Source organism: Staurois parvus, unplaced genomic scaffold (assembly GCF_062004578.1).
Source record: "Staurois parvus isolate SC_StPar_1 unplaced genomic scaffold, SC_StPar_1.0 ptg000052l, whole genome shotgun sequence".
NCBI classification, from domain to species: Eukaryota; Metazoa; Chordata; class Amphibia; order Anura; family Ranidae; genus Staurois; species Staurois parvus.
In genome coordinates, this window is record NW_028317848.1 from 6897590 (window position 1) to 6915278 (window position 17689).

General features: G+C 43.0%; 1 protein-coding gene across 4 annotated transcripts in view; it reads right to left on the bottom strand.

The window, feature by feature from the left end:
* NDUFAF6 (NADH:ubiquinone oxidoreductase complex assembly factor 6) overlaps positions 1–17689 on the bottom strand; it is an 87628-nt gene that overhangs the window by 50649 nt on the left and 19290 nt on the right. For all 4 annotated transcript variants that reach the window (XR_016310612.1, XM_089666720.1, XM_089666714.1 and 1 more), the window contains one exon: positions 3364–3466. Coding sequence is in view for 3 of the 4 variants with exons in the window: in XM_089666720.1 (XP_089522846.1) it covers positions 3364–3466 (103 nt within the window). In the remaining variant the exon portion in view is untranslated. The remainder of the gene's footprint in view (positions 1–3363; positions 3467–17689) is intronic.

Consider the following 17689-nt stretch of genomic DNA (forward strand, 5'->3'; position numbering starts at 1 on the left):
CTTCTAAAGATATGATTTGCAAATAAGATACTTAGTGAACAATGTAATGCTTGCCCTTCAAAAAAAACAAACAATTAAAAAAGAATGTTCAAGCTGTGATGTAAATACCACACCAAACATCAATACAATACATTGTTTATGGCAGTCATTCAAAGCCACTTAAGTGCTATGAATACTTATTTCTGGGTCAAATCTCTTGTCTGCATTGTGCAGGAGATTCCAAGAGGATTCATTCTCAAGTGGTCCCTGGCTTGTCTAGGCATTTATACAGCACAAATTCAGTTTGAAATCTACAGGTGTGATAGACAGTCTCTCACAGAGATATAGAAGGTTAGATATTCAAATTAAAATAGCAGCATTTTTACCAGTTTTGGATTTGTACGAATTTCTTTGTGGGTGAGCACCTGGGCATTTACCTCAGAGTGCCGTGGCTACCATTGGGAACATATAATGTATATGTGTGTGCATATACAGAGGGTAAAATAAGCATTGAACATGTCACCTTTTTTCACTAAATATATTTATAAATTTTCATCATATGTCGGTAACAACCCATGCAATCGATACATACAAAAAAAATTTAAAAAAAATAAGTTCAGAAATTAAGTGAGCGTGCATACAGGCCATGGTGGTTGAGTACATTACGGTTTTCTTTGAAACAATTTTACCTACTAATTTCAGGTCTTTCTGAAGCTCTCCACAAGTGGTCTATATATATATATATATACACACACATATACATACACACACACACACACATATATACTATATTGCCAAAAGTATTGGGACGCCTGCCTTTATACGCACATGAAATTTAATGGTATCCTAGTCTTAGTTCGTAGGTTCAATATTACAGCTATAGCAACTTCAACTCTTCTGGGAAGGCTGTCCACAAGGTTTAGGAGTGTGTCTATGGGAATGTCTGACCATTCTTCCAGAAGCGCATTTGTGAGGTCAGGCACTGATGTCGAATGAGAAGGCCTGGCTCACAGTCTCCGTTCTATTTCATCCCAAAAGGTGTTCTATCGGGTTGAGGTCAGGACTCTGTGCAGGCCAGTCAAGTTCCTCCACCCCAAACTCATTCATCCATGTCTTTATGGACCTTGCTTTGTGCACTGGTGCGCAGTCATGTTGGAACAGGAGGGGGCCATCCCCAAACTCTTCCCACAAAGTTGGGAGCATGAAATTGTCCAAAATGTCTTGTTATGCTGACACCTTAAGAGTTCCCTTCATTGGAACTAAGGGGCCAAGCCCAACCTCCAAAAAACAACCCCACACCATAATCCTCCCTCCACCAAACTTTACACTTGGCACAATGCAGTCAGGCAAGTACTGTTCTACTGGTAACCGCTAACACCAAACATGTCCAACGGATTGCCACACAGAGAAGTGTTGAGTCCTCACTCCAGAGAATACGTCTCCCTTGCTCTAGAGTCCAGTGGTGGCGTGCTTCACGCCAGTGCATCTGACGCTTTGCATTGCACTTGGTGATGTAAGGCTTGGATGCAGCTTCTTGGCCATAGAAACCCATTCCATGAAGCTCTCTATGCACTGTTGTTGTGTTAATCTGAAGGCCACATGAAGTTTGAAGGTCTTTAGCTATTGACTCTGCAGACAGTTGACGACTTCTGCACACTGTGCTCTATAGCATGTGCTGATTCCAGTCGGTCATTTTACGTGGCCTACCACATCATGGCTGAGTTGTTGTTCCCAGTTGCTTCCACTTTGTTATGATACTACTAACAATTGACCGTGGAATATTTAGTAGGAAGGAAATGTAATGGATGGACATATTGCACAGGTGGCAACCTATCATGGTACCACGCTTAAATTCCCTGAGCTCCTGAGAGCGACCCATTCTTTCACAAATGGAATGGTTTAGATCAAAGAATATTCATGTGTTAGAATGGCTCAGTCAAAGCCCAGACCTAAATCCAAGTGAGAATCTGTGGCAAGACTTCAAAATTGCTGTTCACAGACACTCTCCATCCAATCTGACAGCGCTAGAGCTATTTTGCAAAGAATAGGGAAAAATGTCCCTTTCTAGATGTGCAAAGCTGGTAGACACATACCCAAAAAGACTTGTAGCTGTAATTGCAGCAAAGGTGGTTCTACAAAGTATTAACTCACGAGGGATGAATACAAATGCACGCCACACTTTTCAGATATTTATTTGTAAAATTTTTGAAAACCATTTATCATTTTCCTTCCGTTTCACAATTATGTGCCACTTTGTGTTGGTCTATCACATAAAATCCCAATAAAATACAATTACGTTTTTGGTTGTACCATGACAAAATGTGGAAAATTTCAAGGGGTATGAATACTTTTTCAAGGCACTGTAAACAATGGAGGAAAGAAGGAAGTTTTAAAGCAGAACTTTACCCATAACAACTTGATAAAAATAATGTTCTTTAGCAAGGAACATACATTCCATAATAATTATAAAATGCTCTATATCATTAATATATACATATATATATATATATATATATATATATATATATATATATACACACACATACACACACACATATACACACACACATACATATATATATATATATATATATATTGTATAAGGATGACAATAATAATCGATGTAATCAATACATAACAAATAAATGTTGAAGTGAAAATAAAGTCCTTAAGTGTTTAAACAGTCCTAAAAATTATAAATAATGCGCTTCAGTAAATGGTGCTCCACCACTTCAACTGACAGTGCTCCACCACAATAAGAAATAAGTGCCCCTCCACCTAGGAATAGGAAGGCTGCTTAGATTTGTTATGTATTGATTACATCGATTATTATGGTCATCCTTGTACAATATTTTTATATATATTAATGATAACAGTTAGTGCAACACTATTGTTATTATTTAGTATTTACTTTGAAGTGTTATTGCAGCAGCTTATGTATATAATAATATAATATTATGTATAAAATATATAATTTACATATTTTAATTTTGTGGTAGCGTACATTGTTTTTCCTCTATTACATTAATAATTATGCTACCAAAGTTAAAGTGTGCTGTAAATTGCCTCCAGCATTGTTCCCATTTCTTCTTGCTGGAGGCTGCCATTTTGCTGAAGCCCAGAGCCCATGAGCAGCAGTAAACCTTTAGGCTATCAGCAGATTGGCCTCTATATTTTCAGCAGTGACAAAAAAATAGAGCAACTAAGCATGCATGTGCAGAGCAGGGTGAGACCGGGTACTACTGTATTTTAAACATTATAGGCACCTATTTTTAATGTTTTACATAGCTATACCCGCAAAAGGAGCCAACCTGAAGTAATCAATGAGAACTTAATTTTCTAACTAAAGTTCCAGTTTAAATACAATATATTTTTAGTACCTACCGAGTGTTTCCAAGGTCAGGTACAGCAAGGAGCTCTGTGTGTTCTCTGCGTATGTTTCCAGCTCTTTAATGTTTCGATATGCTCTATCATCTAGATTCTTTTCCTAACAGAAAACAGACAAAACACAGTATACTTTTCTGAAAACGGATGCATTTAAAATCAACAGTTCAGGAATTTCACTTTCCTCAGAAACCATGGCCAGATTTTATCTACTTCTTTTGTCATATTTTATCTTGCCCACTTCTGACAGGTCACCACTCAAGCCACAGAGGAATCAGCAAGTAAATGCATTAGTGCAGAACACATGATAAGAAGCCAATTTAGTTGCAGCCCTGAGCTATAGAAAGGCAATTAACAACCACAAGAGTGAGGTCTAGTCCTGCTACCATATAGACCAAAGGAAAGCTGCTTTTATTTGTAAATATAAAAAAAAGTCATTTTCTATTAGTCAAAAATGGACTTTTCTGTGTAATGAAAAAAATGTGTTTAATCTGTGTGTATTATATTTAAAAAGCACATCACTACTACCTCAGCTTTCCATCTAGCTAATGGAAAAAAAATAGTAAAATAAAAACATAAATGGTTTAATAGCTTTGTATCTGTGCGGATGTAATAACAAAGAAATTACAGCACCACCAAGTGACCATAAATGTATACTGAAGCCACAAAACAGAAAAGGAGGCCACAATAAGATTGAAATTGCGGTGGTAGAGAACGAAAACACCCTGACTAATCAAGATAAATTTTGGAGAGCAATAAATCATTTTCTTGAGAAAGGAGTTGACTTGTGTGAGGATATACAGTTTAAAGGGTAGGTAAACCCTAACAATGAACTACTCTTGCTTGCCGCCTTTTGGTCTATTAAAAAGGACAAGATCACCTTTCAACAAAAAATAATAAATGCAAATTTTTTTGCTGGAAAAAAAAAATGCATTTACGATTTGTAGTTTTGGAAGCCTAGAAAGCAATACACAGTGTTCAGCAGATCGCGGGTGCCATGCAAGACTCCTGCAGATCTGTCAGTGTATCTGTGTGATCGTACATTGTACAGGCAAGCGCATACACACTGACAAGAAGAATCAATGAACTATCACAGCGCTCAACAGCACCATGGTAGTTAATTGAGAACTACAAGCCAACAGCTGCAAAGGATGTCGGAACTTGTAGTTTTCCAATTCACAGAATACTGTGAATGAGTGACATGGCTGGGCAGGCCACATCTTTATAAAATTGTGCCAGCTAGCGGTGGGAGATCAACGGGGGATCGGGGGGAGCGGTCCTTTCGTAACATGTTACACCCTGAATATGGGTGTAACATCTAACATGTTCCAAAAAGTGAACTTATCCTTTAAATCTAGCATTAGAAGCATTTTATTGTGTCTGCTCAGCAAGCGCAAAAGAATATCTGTTCATTCTGTCAGAAATCTTGTGAGCTCTTCCTTTAAGGCACTCATCAGTTAGCATTGTTCCCAAAAACTCTAAACAGAACACATCCCCTCTGTTGTAGAGAAGGGAAGAGTGGGTTGTGTTTTGTAGTCCCGACATTTTCTATCCTCGGGTGATCTAACACTCCCTGCACTAGTGTGACAATGCTATTCCTCCATAGATACAGTACAGTGAGCGAGTGCCGTCTCCCTAGGACAGGAAGCAGGTTACTGGCAGGATCACCATGTGGAAATAAAACGTACTGATAAGCTGCAATATATTACATTTTGTCTTGGGTCTAGACATGATTTAAAGTATAATTACACTATATTTGGTTTAATAACCTGTTTTTTTCTCCTCCTGACTGGAAGAGCCATGAAAAACGAGGTTTATACCTAGCTTGGCAGCTTTTTCATGGCTTGCTAGGATTTTTTCATTTGTTTGCTGGGAGTGCTGGGTATAGAACTTATACCATGCAAAATATATATTGATTTACTGATCCTATATATGCGGAGGAGAGCAGGGGTTTTAGGCTTAGTTTACACTAGTGTTTCCCTCTGAAGAGCAATCAACGTTTTAATTGCTCTTCAAAGAGCATTTGACAGGTGGCGAGGAGGTGTTTTATCAGCAGGCAGTTGCGAGATGCCCCTATTCAACAATTTGAAGTTATTCAATTGAAAGGTATTACTTTTGTGGCCTCCAATTACTACCAAAAGATTGACTAGAGTGAAAATTTATAAAAAGTAATTAGGAGACAATATGGATATAGGGCCCGTCCACACTAAACTGTTCAACAGCTGTCTGTTCCGAAAGGAGGGAGCTGGTGCTAGGGGGCATGGTAGTGCATGATTCAGTCCCTTTGTTATTTTTTTTTTTTTGAGCATGCTTAATTGAAGTGCACAAAGTGACACTGTACTGCACTGAGCTGCTATACCGTGACATGTGATCCTGTTCAGTGTGCTGCGATAAAACCTCTGCCCCAGTCTGCAGCCTTTTGCAGACTCGAACAGGTTTTCTTCTAAGATTACCCTGTATTTGGCTCCACCCATCTTCCCATCAACTCTGACCAGCTTCCCTGTGCCTGCTAAAGAAAAACATACCCAAAACATGATGCTGCTACCGCCATGTTTCACGGTGGGGATGGTGTGTTCAGGGTGATGTGCTGTGTTAGTTTTCCGCCACACATAGTGTTTTGCTTTTAGGCCAAAATGTTCCATTTTGGTCTCATCTGACCAGAGCACCTTCTTTCACGTTTGCTGTGTCCCCCACATGGCTTCTCGCAAACTGCAGCAGGACTTCTTATGGCCTTCTTTCAACAATGACCTTGCTTCTTGCCACCCCTCCATAAAGGCCAATTTATGGAGTGCACAACTAATAGTTGTCCTGTGGACAGATTCTCCCACCTGAGCTGTGGATCTCTGCAGCTCCTCCAGAGTTACCATGGGCCTCTTGGCTGCTTCTCTGATTAATGCTCTCCTTGTCTGGCCTGTCAGTTTAGGTGGATGGCCATGTCTTGGTAGGTTTGCAGTTAGGCCATACTCTTTCCATTTTCGAATGATGGATTGAACAGTGCTCCATGAAATGTTCAAAGCTTGGGATACTCTTTTTATAACCTAACCCTGCTTTAGGGTTGGTTCACACTATGGAAATGCAGTCCAGATGCGTTCTGCATGCATTTCTGCATTTGTTTTTCACACGTTCTAGTGCGTTTTTGATGTGTTCCAGTAATTTTTCCCCTTTTTCTTCAATTTAAATAGGGGCATGTGCATTCGAGTGCGTTTATGTGTTTTACTGCGTTCCAGTACGGTTCTGTGCAGGAAAAATGCAGTCTGTTCTACTTTTTTTTTCTGCATCTGTGAACTGGCCCTTAAACTACTCCACAACTTTATCCCTGATCTGTCAAGTGTGTTCCTTGGCCTTCATGATGTGGTTTGTTCACTAATGTTCTCTAACAAACCTCTGAGGGCTTCACAGAACAGCTGTATTTATACTGAGATTAAATTACACACAGGTGGACTCTATTTACTAATTAGGTGACTTCTGAAGGCAATTGGTTTCACTAGATTTTAGTTAGGAAAATCAGAGTAAAGGGGCCGGAATACAAATGCAAGCCACACTTTTCAGATATTTGTTTGTAAAAAATGTTGAAAACCATTTATCATTTTCCTTCCACTTCACAATTATGTGCCACTTTGTGCTGGTCTATCACATAAAATCCCAATATAATACATTTACGTTTTTGGTTGTAATATGACAAAATATGGAAAATTTCAAAAGGGGTATGAATACTTTTTCAAGGCACTGTACACACAGTGATCTTTATACCCCAGTGTTGCAACACTTGGGCAGGACTACAGAACACCTCCTCCTCTTGTTTTCTTCTCCATAACAAGGGGAGGGTTGCAAGTCACAATGCTAACTAATAAGCATGTAGAACAAGCAGAGAGAACAGGAAGTTATCAGTGCCTGATATTTCTTACAGATATCAACAGGTTCTTTGTTTTTCTATATCTGTCTGATAAGTGATAAAAAAAAAAAAAAAAAAAAAAAAAAAAAAAAAAAAACCTTTCACCTGTATATTCAAAAGACTAAAAGGGAACAAACAAGAGAAGTTTAAATATCATTTTTTTTTAAAAAAAGTTTTTTTTTCTGCTTCCTCCCATATTCTATTCCACTCCTGAGGAAAAAATAGGGGCTTCTTTGTCAGCTTACCAAGAGGTCATATAGAGTAAAGTTACTGCGATCCTTTGTCTGAGTGCATTGGATATAGAAGGAGGACACTAGTCCCTTTGGCTTAGAAGCTGTTCTAAAAAGGTTTTCAAAAAATGAAGGATTCACCTTTGCCCCATTGAAGAAGCCCATGAATATAATGTGCAGGTACTGGATGTCAGCCCAATACCAGAGGTCAGGGAAGACATAATATCCAGAAATATTAAACCTGTAACATAATTCAGGCCTTTTTTTTTTTTTTTTTTTTGTGTGTTCTGGGTCATGGACAGACCACATCTTAAATGTTTATTTGTAATACAAATATCTTATATATGAAAGCGACCCCAAACTTTTATTGGTTCACTTTGTTTTTTTTTTTTTTTTTTTCCAAAAAAATAATGTTTATTGTGAAATACAGATTGACATAATAAGCTAAGATAAACATGAAATGTGAGAAAGACAATTAGCAACACACACATCCAGTCAAGAGTGCATGAAAACAAGTACAATTTCAAAAACAAAAACAAAGCAGTGTGGGGTAACTAAACCACGACACGGTAGTGCCTGAAATACATTAGGACGCTTGTAATGAAATGCGTTAGGCCAGGAGGCCCCAGACCTCCTCTGATAACGTCACAAAGTGTGGATCTGCAGCGGGGAGAAGAACGCAAACGACGTCTAAGCCAGAGTCAGTGCTATAAGTTGAAAGTGGTGGAGGCGTCTGAGCGCGGGTGTGAGAATGTGTGATCAAGTATACTGCTAGTATGAAAGGGGAAGTGATTCTGTCATCATAGCTAATTGTCCTTTGGGTAGTTGACCAATGCATGCAGAGGTTAGTCAGAAATGAAGAAAAGAAGCCATAGAGCGGAGAAAAACAAAAAAAGAAAGGGGGGGGGGGGAGAGTAAGAGAGAGAAGAACAAAACAAAACAAAATAAAAACAAAACGGGGGGGGGGGGAAGGAGCAGCACAGGGGGTGGGCAAATGAAAAAGGGAATAACAGAGTGATTGTTATCCATACGGTGATACAGTCGCCAAACCTACAATATTCCAGCCTGTCATCAGAATCGGTCGGTTGGGGGAGGAGGACAAACGGGGATAATCTGCCCCCACAGAGTCAAACAAGAGAGAGTAGCGCCCTCAGGGGGATCAATTGAATTCAGACCGACTGGTCCATAAGAGATTGGTATACAGGAGTAGTCAGAAAATGTGTCCAACAGGCCCATACGTGAGAAAATGTCGTGGGGGTATCGTGTGCAGTTGCAATCAACTCCTCCATATCCGCTATTTTTCCCACTCGGGTGAGCCAATCACGTATAGAGGGAGGATGGGGTGGAGCCCCACAGAACAGGAATACAAAGTCTAGCCGCATTGACCATATGCATGGCCAGGGATTTGAAGTATTGTCCCCTGGGAAGGGGAGAGTGGTGAAGGAGAAATTGAGCTGGGGAAAGAACTAAGGGCAAGGTAGTTACGGACACCACAAGCCGATGAACCTCTCGCCAAAACGGTTGAAGAGCCGGGCAGGACCACCAGATGTGAAGAAATGAACCAACAGAAGTTCCGCATCTCCAACAGCTGTTGGGAAAGGAAGGATTGAAACGATGAATCCTCAAAGGGGTGTGATACCATCTAGAGGCTATTTTGTAGCTGTTTTCCTGGGTCGAGACATTAAGGGAGCATTTATGAGAGTACTGAAAAATTAAATCCCAGTCGGAGTCTGATAGGTTAGTGTCTAAATCTCTATTCCAGGCCCGACAAGAGGGAAGAGAGTTGTATGTCCTGTTTTCCAGTAAGAGGGGGTAGATCTCCGAAATCAACTGTTTACATGGTTCTGCTTTAGCGCAAATAGACTCGAACAGGGTAAGAGGGCGGGACCAGTTCTGAGTGGGTTTATGTGATAGCAGGTAGTGTCTAATTTGGAGGTATGCCCAAAAGGGGAATTCGCGGATATCCAGTCTCGTAAGTAATTCTTGAAGTGTTTTCAACTTGCCATTGTGGATGAAGTGTTTCGCCAAGACCTGTTTATATGGCCAGTGTTTAGTTAAAAAATCTTGGTGCATCCCGGGAGGGAAATCAGGGTTAAGGCGGATAGAGGTTAAGGGGTTGGGTGTTTCAGAGATAGACGCGGATTTACACGCCAAACGAAAAATTTTTAAGGTGGGCCCTATCAGTGGGTGAGTAAGAAGGGCCAGTGGCGTATGTTTCGGTAAAAGCCAAGGGATTGAGGCCAGGGGTAGGGAGGAGGAAGCACTTTCAACATATATCCAATCCTTGGAGGACGTGTGAACGTGCCAATCGACTATCCGTGCGAGGTGACATGCCCAATAGTAGCGTTGAAGGTCAGGGAACCCAATACCACCCGCAAGTTTAGGGAGGATCAATTGGGAGTAGGCAATGCGCGGACGTTTATGGTTCCATAGGAACAACGAGCACATTCTTTTGCAAGATATGAAGAAGGTCATCGGTAACTGAATTGGTAATGTCTGGAAGAGATATAAGAGGCGGGGAAGTATGTTCATTTTGATGATCGCTGCCCGACCGGACCATGAGAAGCAAGGACGATGCCACTTACTGAGATCTTCCTGCATAGAGCGAAGCGCTGGAAGGAAATTTTTTGCATAAAGGTCACCAATGTGACGGGTAAGCTGGACACCGAGATAAGTAAAGGAATCCCTTTCCCAATGAAATGGGAATTGGGACTCACAAAAAGAGACTAGTGCGGCTGGCAGGGTCATATTAAGGGCAGAGGACTTGGAGAAGTTAATTTTGAAATTTGACAGGAATCTAAAAAAGGCGAGGTCTTTCAGTAGATTGGGTAAGGTAGTACGAGGGTCTGTAAGAAACAGGAGAATGTCATCCGCGTAGGCTGCTAACTTGAACTCTTTGTCTGCTATCATGACCCCCTTAATATCAGGGTTAAGATGGATTTTCCGTAGCAGCGGTTCGAGGGACAAAACGAACAAGATGGGGGATAGGGGACATCCCTGGCGGGTGCCATTTCTCAAATGAAAGGGGTTTGACAGATGGCCGTTAACTCGCACTTGGGCAGATGGGTCAGAGTATAGGGCCATGATAAAGTTAAGCATCTTCTCACCCAATCCCAAGGCCACTAGAGACGCCTTTAGATAATCCCATGCAATCCTATCAAAGGCCTTCTCTGCATCCAAGGAGAGGTAAAAACCAGGATATCTAGAGCCATGGATCCAATGGTTGAGATTAAGAGCCTTAATCGTGTTGTCCCTTGCTTCTCTGCCCGGGATGAATCCAACTTGATCAACGTGGACCAGAGAGGGGAGCAAGGGGAGAAAGCGATTAGCAATGATCTTAGCGAATAGCTTAATATCCACGTTCAGCAAGGAAATGGGTCTATAGTTGGACACCTGGGTGGTATCTTTCCCACTTTTGGGGATAACCGTAATGTGAGCCTCCAGGAGACGGTTATGCAGTTGTGAAGGGTGGGAAAGCGTATTAAAAGGCAGAAAGAAATGGAGCTCCCAAAATATCTAGAAAAGATTTGTAGTAAGCTGCCGTAAAACCATCAGGGCCCGGACTCTTACCCGACTTCATCTGTTTCACCGCGCACTGCAGCTCATTTAGGGAGATGTCTTTTTCAAGAGCGAGAACCAGGTCCTCGGAGAGGGCGGTCGGACCATGGAGATGGAGGAAATCGGAAATCAAGGAGGCTCTGGATTTATCTGTGTGTATAGGGGGGCGCTCCGGAGGAAGATTGTATAAAGATTTATAAAAATTTTCAAAGTGAGCAGCAATGTCAGGGTTAGATGTGGCCTCAATGCCGTCGGGGCCCCTAATTTTATGAACCGTCATGGACGATCGTTGTTCACGCAGAGCTCTAGCTAAAAACCGTCCGCTCTTATTTGCGAATTCATAGTAGAGCTTCTGTGAAAGAATATATCTTTTCCTGACTACCTTACCCAGTTCCGAGAGAAGTTGTGTGCGAGCGTTCGTCAGTTCCAAGAGAGTGGAAGCGGCCAGGGTCCGCTTATGAGCTCGCTCCAGTGAATGGATCCTGTCAGTAAGGAGTTTCATACGCTCTTGTTTGAGCCTTTTACGATTCGTCGCTTTAGCTATAAGAATACCCCGAATCACGCATTTGTGGGCTTCCCACTGCGTGAGAGGTGAAATATCCGCAGAGTTATTCAAAGAAAAATATTCAGTTAGGGAAGAGCGGATCTCTTGTTCGGTAACAATATCCGCGAGCAGGGAAGCATCTAAACGCCAAAATTTAGAGCGCGGATGTGCAATGGGGAACTGCAATATCATGGTGATGGGATGGTGATCGGAGAAGATCATTGGCTCTATGGTGGCGGCGTGGAGGAAAGGGAGATCCGATTGCGACAGAAAGAAGTGGTCTATCCTAGAGTATTTATTGTGCGGCGGAGAAAAAAAAGTGTAGACATTCACATCACCCCCCAGTATCAGCATCCCTGACTGAAAGGCGGCCAGGGAGGAGGTGAGGGAACGCATAAACGAAACCTGCCTAGAGTTAGGAGCATAGACATTGGCAAGTGTGATAGGTCTGTTGGCGAAGGTCCCCTTTATAAACAGATATCTCCCTTCAGGGTCTGCAAGGGAATCAGTGACACGGAAGGGGAGGTGTCTAGCAAACAGGATGGAAACTCCCTTTGATTTAGCCAATGGGTTAGTGGCATGAAGGACCGTGGGAAAGCGGAAATTATGAAGCTTGGGGACGGAGTCTTGGCGAAAGTGCGTCTCTTGCAGGAACACCACGTCCACTTTCTGTTTGTGTAAATAGGAAAGTAGCATTGAGCGCTTTTCAGGTATGTTCAAACCCTTAGCATTAAGTAATAGGAGCTTCAAAGACAGTGGACCCGTCATAAAGGAAGAGGAAGGCATGACTAACGAGCAAGAATGAAGCCCGAAGCTTGGGAGAAAAAAAAAAAGAAAAAAAAAAAAGGAGGGGGGGGAGGGGGGGGAAGGAAGAATACAGGTGATAGACGGCTCAAGGAACAGGCCCGCTATTCCAAAAAAAAAAAAAAGGGGGGGGGGGAGAGAGAGGAAGGGAACAGGAAGAAAAAAAAGAAGTACAAAGAGAGTAGCAAAGAAACCTAGAGAAGAGATAGTAATAATTGCCGAATAAGGGGTTCAGTATAAGCTCACAGAGCTCACTGTGTGGGGAACTAGATCGGCGTGAAACCAGGAAGTGAACGACCACCGGCCGGAGGCCCCCTGTTTAAAATTATGCGAAAGGAAAGCGGAAACGAGGATGCCGGGGTCGAGAGGTGCAAGTACCGCAGGGGATCTTCAGAGTTGGTAACGTAAGAACGATCAGCGATCCTCTACGAAGGACGGTGCAGGGTGTATCGTTAAAGGGTTGAGAACCTGGGCGATAGGAGTTGTCGCAACGTGAGGCGAGCTAAGTAGGCAAGAATCATCGCAGTCGTCGTATATAAGAGGTATCGTAAAGTGTACCGGGGGAATGCAAAAAGGACAAACAATGTCGAGGCGAGGTCCGGAACAAGATGAGGCTCCTCGGTAAAAAAGGGAGTGATGGAGGATCCTCACCACTATTACAGGCAAACCGTGTCATGTAATATAAATGTAAACATAAGAAGGCAGCCAAAACAGTACAGGTATAATCAAAATCACAACAGATCGGGCATGAAAATGAAAATCCCCCCCCCCTCCAGCCCCTCCCCCACCCCCCTATTCAACAAACAGTAACCCTCCATACTCCTGAGGGTCAAAACCAGATCCTAGAAAAAATACAAAAGGAGTAAACAAGTCCCCCAGGGTAGTAGAGGGAACGGGCACAACCCCCCTCAAATTAAGCATATGAGAGGGGACGAGGAGGTGGAAGGAGACCACGTATGGAGGAGGTCAGGGGCATGAGAACTTTCAGGTCAACCTCTTCAGCCATGGCAGGGATCAGAGACCGGGCCGAGAATAAAGTACGACTCCAGTTGAGTCGGTCTGGCAGGTAGGGGAGAGAGGCGGTGCTCGTTCACTCCGCCACCCTCAGTGCTCAATATGAGCAGTTATGGTCTTTAAAAAAACATTTACCCGACTGAGCAATCAATCACCCCATCAACCCCCACCACCCCCACAAAAATATAATAAGCCTCGGCCAAATTTCACATATATTATACTTAACAAGGAAGCGGAGTCCTCTTCCGGTGAATCAGAAAAAAAAAGGAGCATGCAGTCCGAAGCATGTAGGGGTGGAGACATCTACAGCAGGACAGTCGCACATCAGCAGTACGACAACTTCAAAGGCAAAGAGGATGAGGTTCGGGTGTTTCAGGACGGGTGAGGCCATAGGACGGTGATCGCCCCGGAAACTCTCGGTCGACTGAAAAAACGGGAGGCCGGAAAAGGCATGGGACGAAAACTTTCTGGAGGCGGAAGACCTGTGAAGGGGTGTTGATTCGTCGGCGAAGAGAACCCGAGCAAAGCCCAGTAGTTGAATCCTACCATGGGAGGCCGAGACAATAGGAACATGGCTCAACATCTTGTTTGGCAGGAAAGAGGTACAGCGGCCCGGTCGTAGCTTGCAGGATAACAACTGTAGGTGAAGCTCGTGGAGTGATGGCTATCATTTTGGCAAATAAGTGGCGGCAACCTTAAAAGAGCTTGTGCAGTTGGTGAGGAGTGCACTGAAAAGCCATTAGCTGGTGAGAGTCGCAGATTTCGCGCCTCGGCTTCCTGTGCGCCGAAGAGGCCGTTGGGCCGAGGGAAGCTGGCATGCCCCCTGCAGGGAGTCTTGGAGGAGTTGATGGGACCATCCGCCCCCTACGATGAGATTGGCCAAGCCGATCCATAGTGCTATCTTCAGTTCCTGGGTCCGGGGATGGTGGCACGCACATGGAGCCATACCACTCAGGGAGGTCAGGCTGTGGGATGTCCAGGGAAACGCAGAAAGATGGTAAATCGTCAGGAGTTCGCAAGTTGTGGGTGCGACCATTAGCATGCACAGAGAGGCAAAAGGGGAACCTCCATCTGTAGGGGATGTTACGTGATCGGAGCATATCCAAAAGAGGACGTAAAGCACGCCGTTGTCGCAGGGTAATACTGGATAGGTCCTGAAACAGTTGTATTTCCGCTCCCCCATATAAAAGATGCCTCCTATCTCTGGCGCAGCGGAGGATATCCTCTTTAAGCGGAAAACTAACCAGGCAGCAAACGACATCCCTAGGTGGGTCTGCGTCTCCCCTCCTGGGGCGGATCGCTCTGTGAACACGCTCGATATCAATCATGGTTGCAGGCGGGCGACCAAGGAGGTCATTAAATATGGCGATAACCGCTTTGGAGAGATCAATAGTTTCCACTGATTCTGGGAGGCCGCGAATTCTAATATTATGCCTGCGACCCCGATTGTCTAAGTCCTCAATATGCCTCTGGATGTCCCTGATAGCAGAAGCGTGGAACGCTGATTTTTGCTGCACACCCTGTATAGCGGACCTGTTTTGTCTGGAGGCGGATTCCACCTGTTCCAATCTGGAACCCAGAGCCTGTATATCTGCCCTTAAATCGCTAACAGCGGTATTTAGCGATGTAGTCAGGGTGGCTTTGATGTCTGCGGCCACCATCTGGAGATCCCTTAGGGAGAGAGAATGGGAGGCAGAAGGGATGTCATGCTGGGGCACTGTATCTGGGGCTTCATGTGTGGCTGAGCAGGAGGGAATAGCCATGTCTGCACATGTGGCAGTACAGGAGGGAATCGCCATATCTGCAGCTGTAGAGGGAGGGGGGGAGGGAGCTGCAGAGGGGGAAGGAGATGGCTGCTGTCCCTCTCTCTGCTGTTGGGAGCGGAAAAGCTCCTTTATGGGTCTCCCCTGCGCACTATTGCCCCGAGGGGATCGTGAACGGGCACCGGATGATGTCCGGTCCGTCTTCCCCATCCTGTGACAGCTGAGGCTCACCCGACACCTCTGAAGGCAGTGTAGAGGGATCCGGCCAGCGGGAGCTCTCAGGCTAAGCGTCCATCTTCCTGGCGCGGCAGACCACGCCCCCTCTCAGGCCTTTTTTTATCCAAATTCAGGCTTGAAGGGAAATCTAGACTGCAGGGAACTCATTGTAAACTACATTTGGATGCCGCAGAGTCTCAGAATAGAGTGATGTGTAAATACACAGCTTTTCAGCTCAAACTATTAGAAGAGATAAATCTCATATCAGAAGAAATGAATATTCAGCAAAGAATTCTTTTCCTTTCCCCTCTATACCTCTTCTCCACCAAAATTAAATATGTAATCTTAATTACCCCAAATGCACATCTTTCAACAACCAACATAAAGTGCAAAAAATAAATAAATGAAAATTACAGTACAATAAATTAAAATAAATAAATACACTTAGTGTCCAAAAAATTTCCTTCTTCTATATACAACAAGTCCAAAAGACTTTTTCTTCACTTTAATCCCTTCTCCTTGTGATATTTTATATGAAATTTCCAATACGATAATCCAGTGGAACAAACCTCAAAAAAACATAAATCGCAAATAGTGTATTATCTTATAACAAAAATATATTTGTGCACTATGTGTCATGCACACTCCAACACAAAGTGTTTAAGCAGTGAGAGAAAGAAGAAAAAAAAAAAAAATGTATCTACAATCTATAAATATGCTCTAAATGTGCACCAAAATATATCTCGAAACATATACCAAGTGCATCTATATAATGTGACAGTGAACTCAGCACACTGCAACCAATACTCAAAAAATGTGAGTCAAATCAACCAGTGTAAAGGTGACCACTCCAAACTGGTGCTGCAAATGAACAATTACCCTATGGAGGTAATAATCCGTATGTAACACCAGATGTCCCGAGTGCAGGAAGGCCAGAACTTTTGGTATGATTGAGGCTAGAGTGGCAAATGTACTTGTGTATGACTAAGCAAGGCACATTAAACTGTAAACCCCTTTAGGAACTAATATGAATGGTTCTAAGAAATGTATGAACTGCTTAGGAATATGTCAGCACTATATGAATCAGAGTATATTAAATAAGTAACAAAGGACTGAAAAGTATGTCCATGTACAGTATAGTATGCACTCAGTACTTGATTGGGGCTCCTTTTGCATGAATTACTGCATCAATGTGGCGTGGCATGGAGGCGATCAGGTGTTATGGAAGCCCAGGATGCTTCAATAGTGGCCTTCAGCTCATCTGCATTGTTGGGTCTGTTGTCTCATCTTCCTCTTGATAATACCCCACAGATTCTCTATGGGGTTTAGGTCATGCAAGCTTGCTAGCCAATCAAGCACAATGACACCATGATCATTAAACCAGGTATTGGTACTTTTGGCAGTGTGGGCAGGTGTCCTAAGTCCTGCTGGAAAATGAAATCAGCTTCTCCATAAAGCTGGTCAACAGATGGGAAGCGTGAAGTGCTCTAGAATTTCTTGGTAGAGGGCTGCACTGACTTTGGACTTGATATAACACAGTGGACCAACACCAGCAGATGATATGGCTCTCCACATCATCATGGACTGTGGAAACTTCATACTGGACCTCAACCAACTTGGATTCTGTGCCTCTCCACTCTTCCTCCAGACTCTGGGATCTCGATTTCCAAATAAAATGCAAAATTTACTTTCATCCAAAAAGAGGACTTTGGACCACCAAGTCTTCGTGCACCTTTTTCTACCATACTTTTTCCTTCCACTCAACTTTCCATTAATATGCTGAACTCTGAACAGCCAGCTTCTTTAATGACCTTTTGTGAATTATCCTCCTTGTGGAGAGTGTCAACTGTCAGGTCAGCAGTCTTTCCCATGATTGTGTAACCTACTGGGAGACCATTTAAAATCTCAGGAAAACTTTATAGGTGTTTTGACGTAATTAGCTGATTAGAGTGTGACACCTTGGGGTTTATTTACTAAACCTGGTTGACTCAGAATCTTGGGCACCTGTGCATGGTAGCCAATCAGCTTCTAACCTTAGCATGTTCAGGTAAGCTTCAGCAATAAAACCTGGAAGCTGATTGGTTTTTATGCAGAAGTGGACAAGATTCTGAGTCAACCAGGTTTAGTAAATAAACCCCCTTGAGTCTACAATATTGAACTTGGTCACAATATTCTAACTTTCTGAGATACTGTATTTTGGGTTCTCATTAGCTGTAAGCCATAATCATCAAAATTAAAAGGAAGAAATGCTTGAAATATATCATTCTTTGTATAATGAATCTATATGATATATATGCGTTTCACT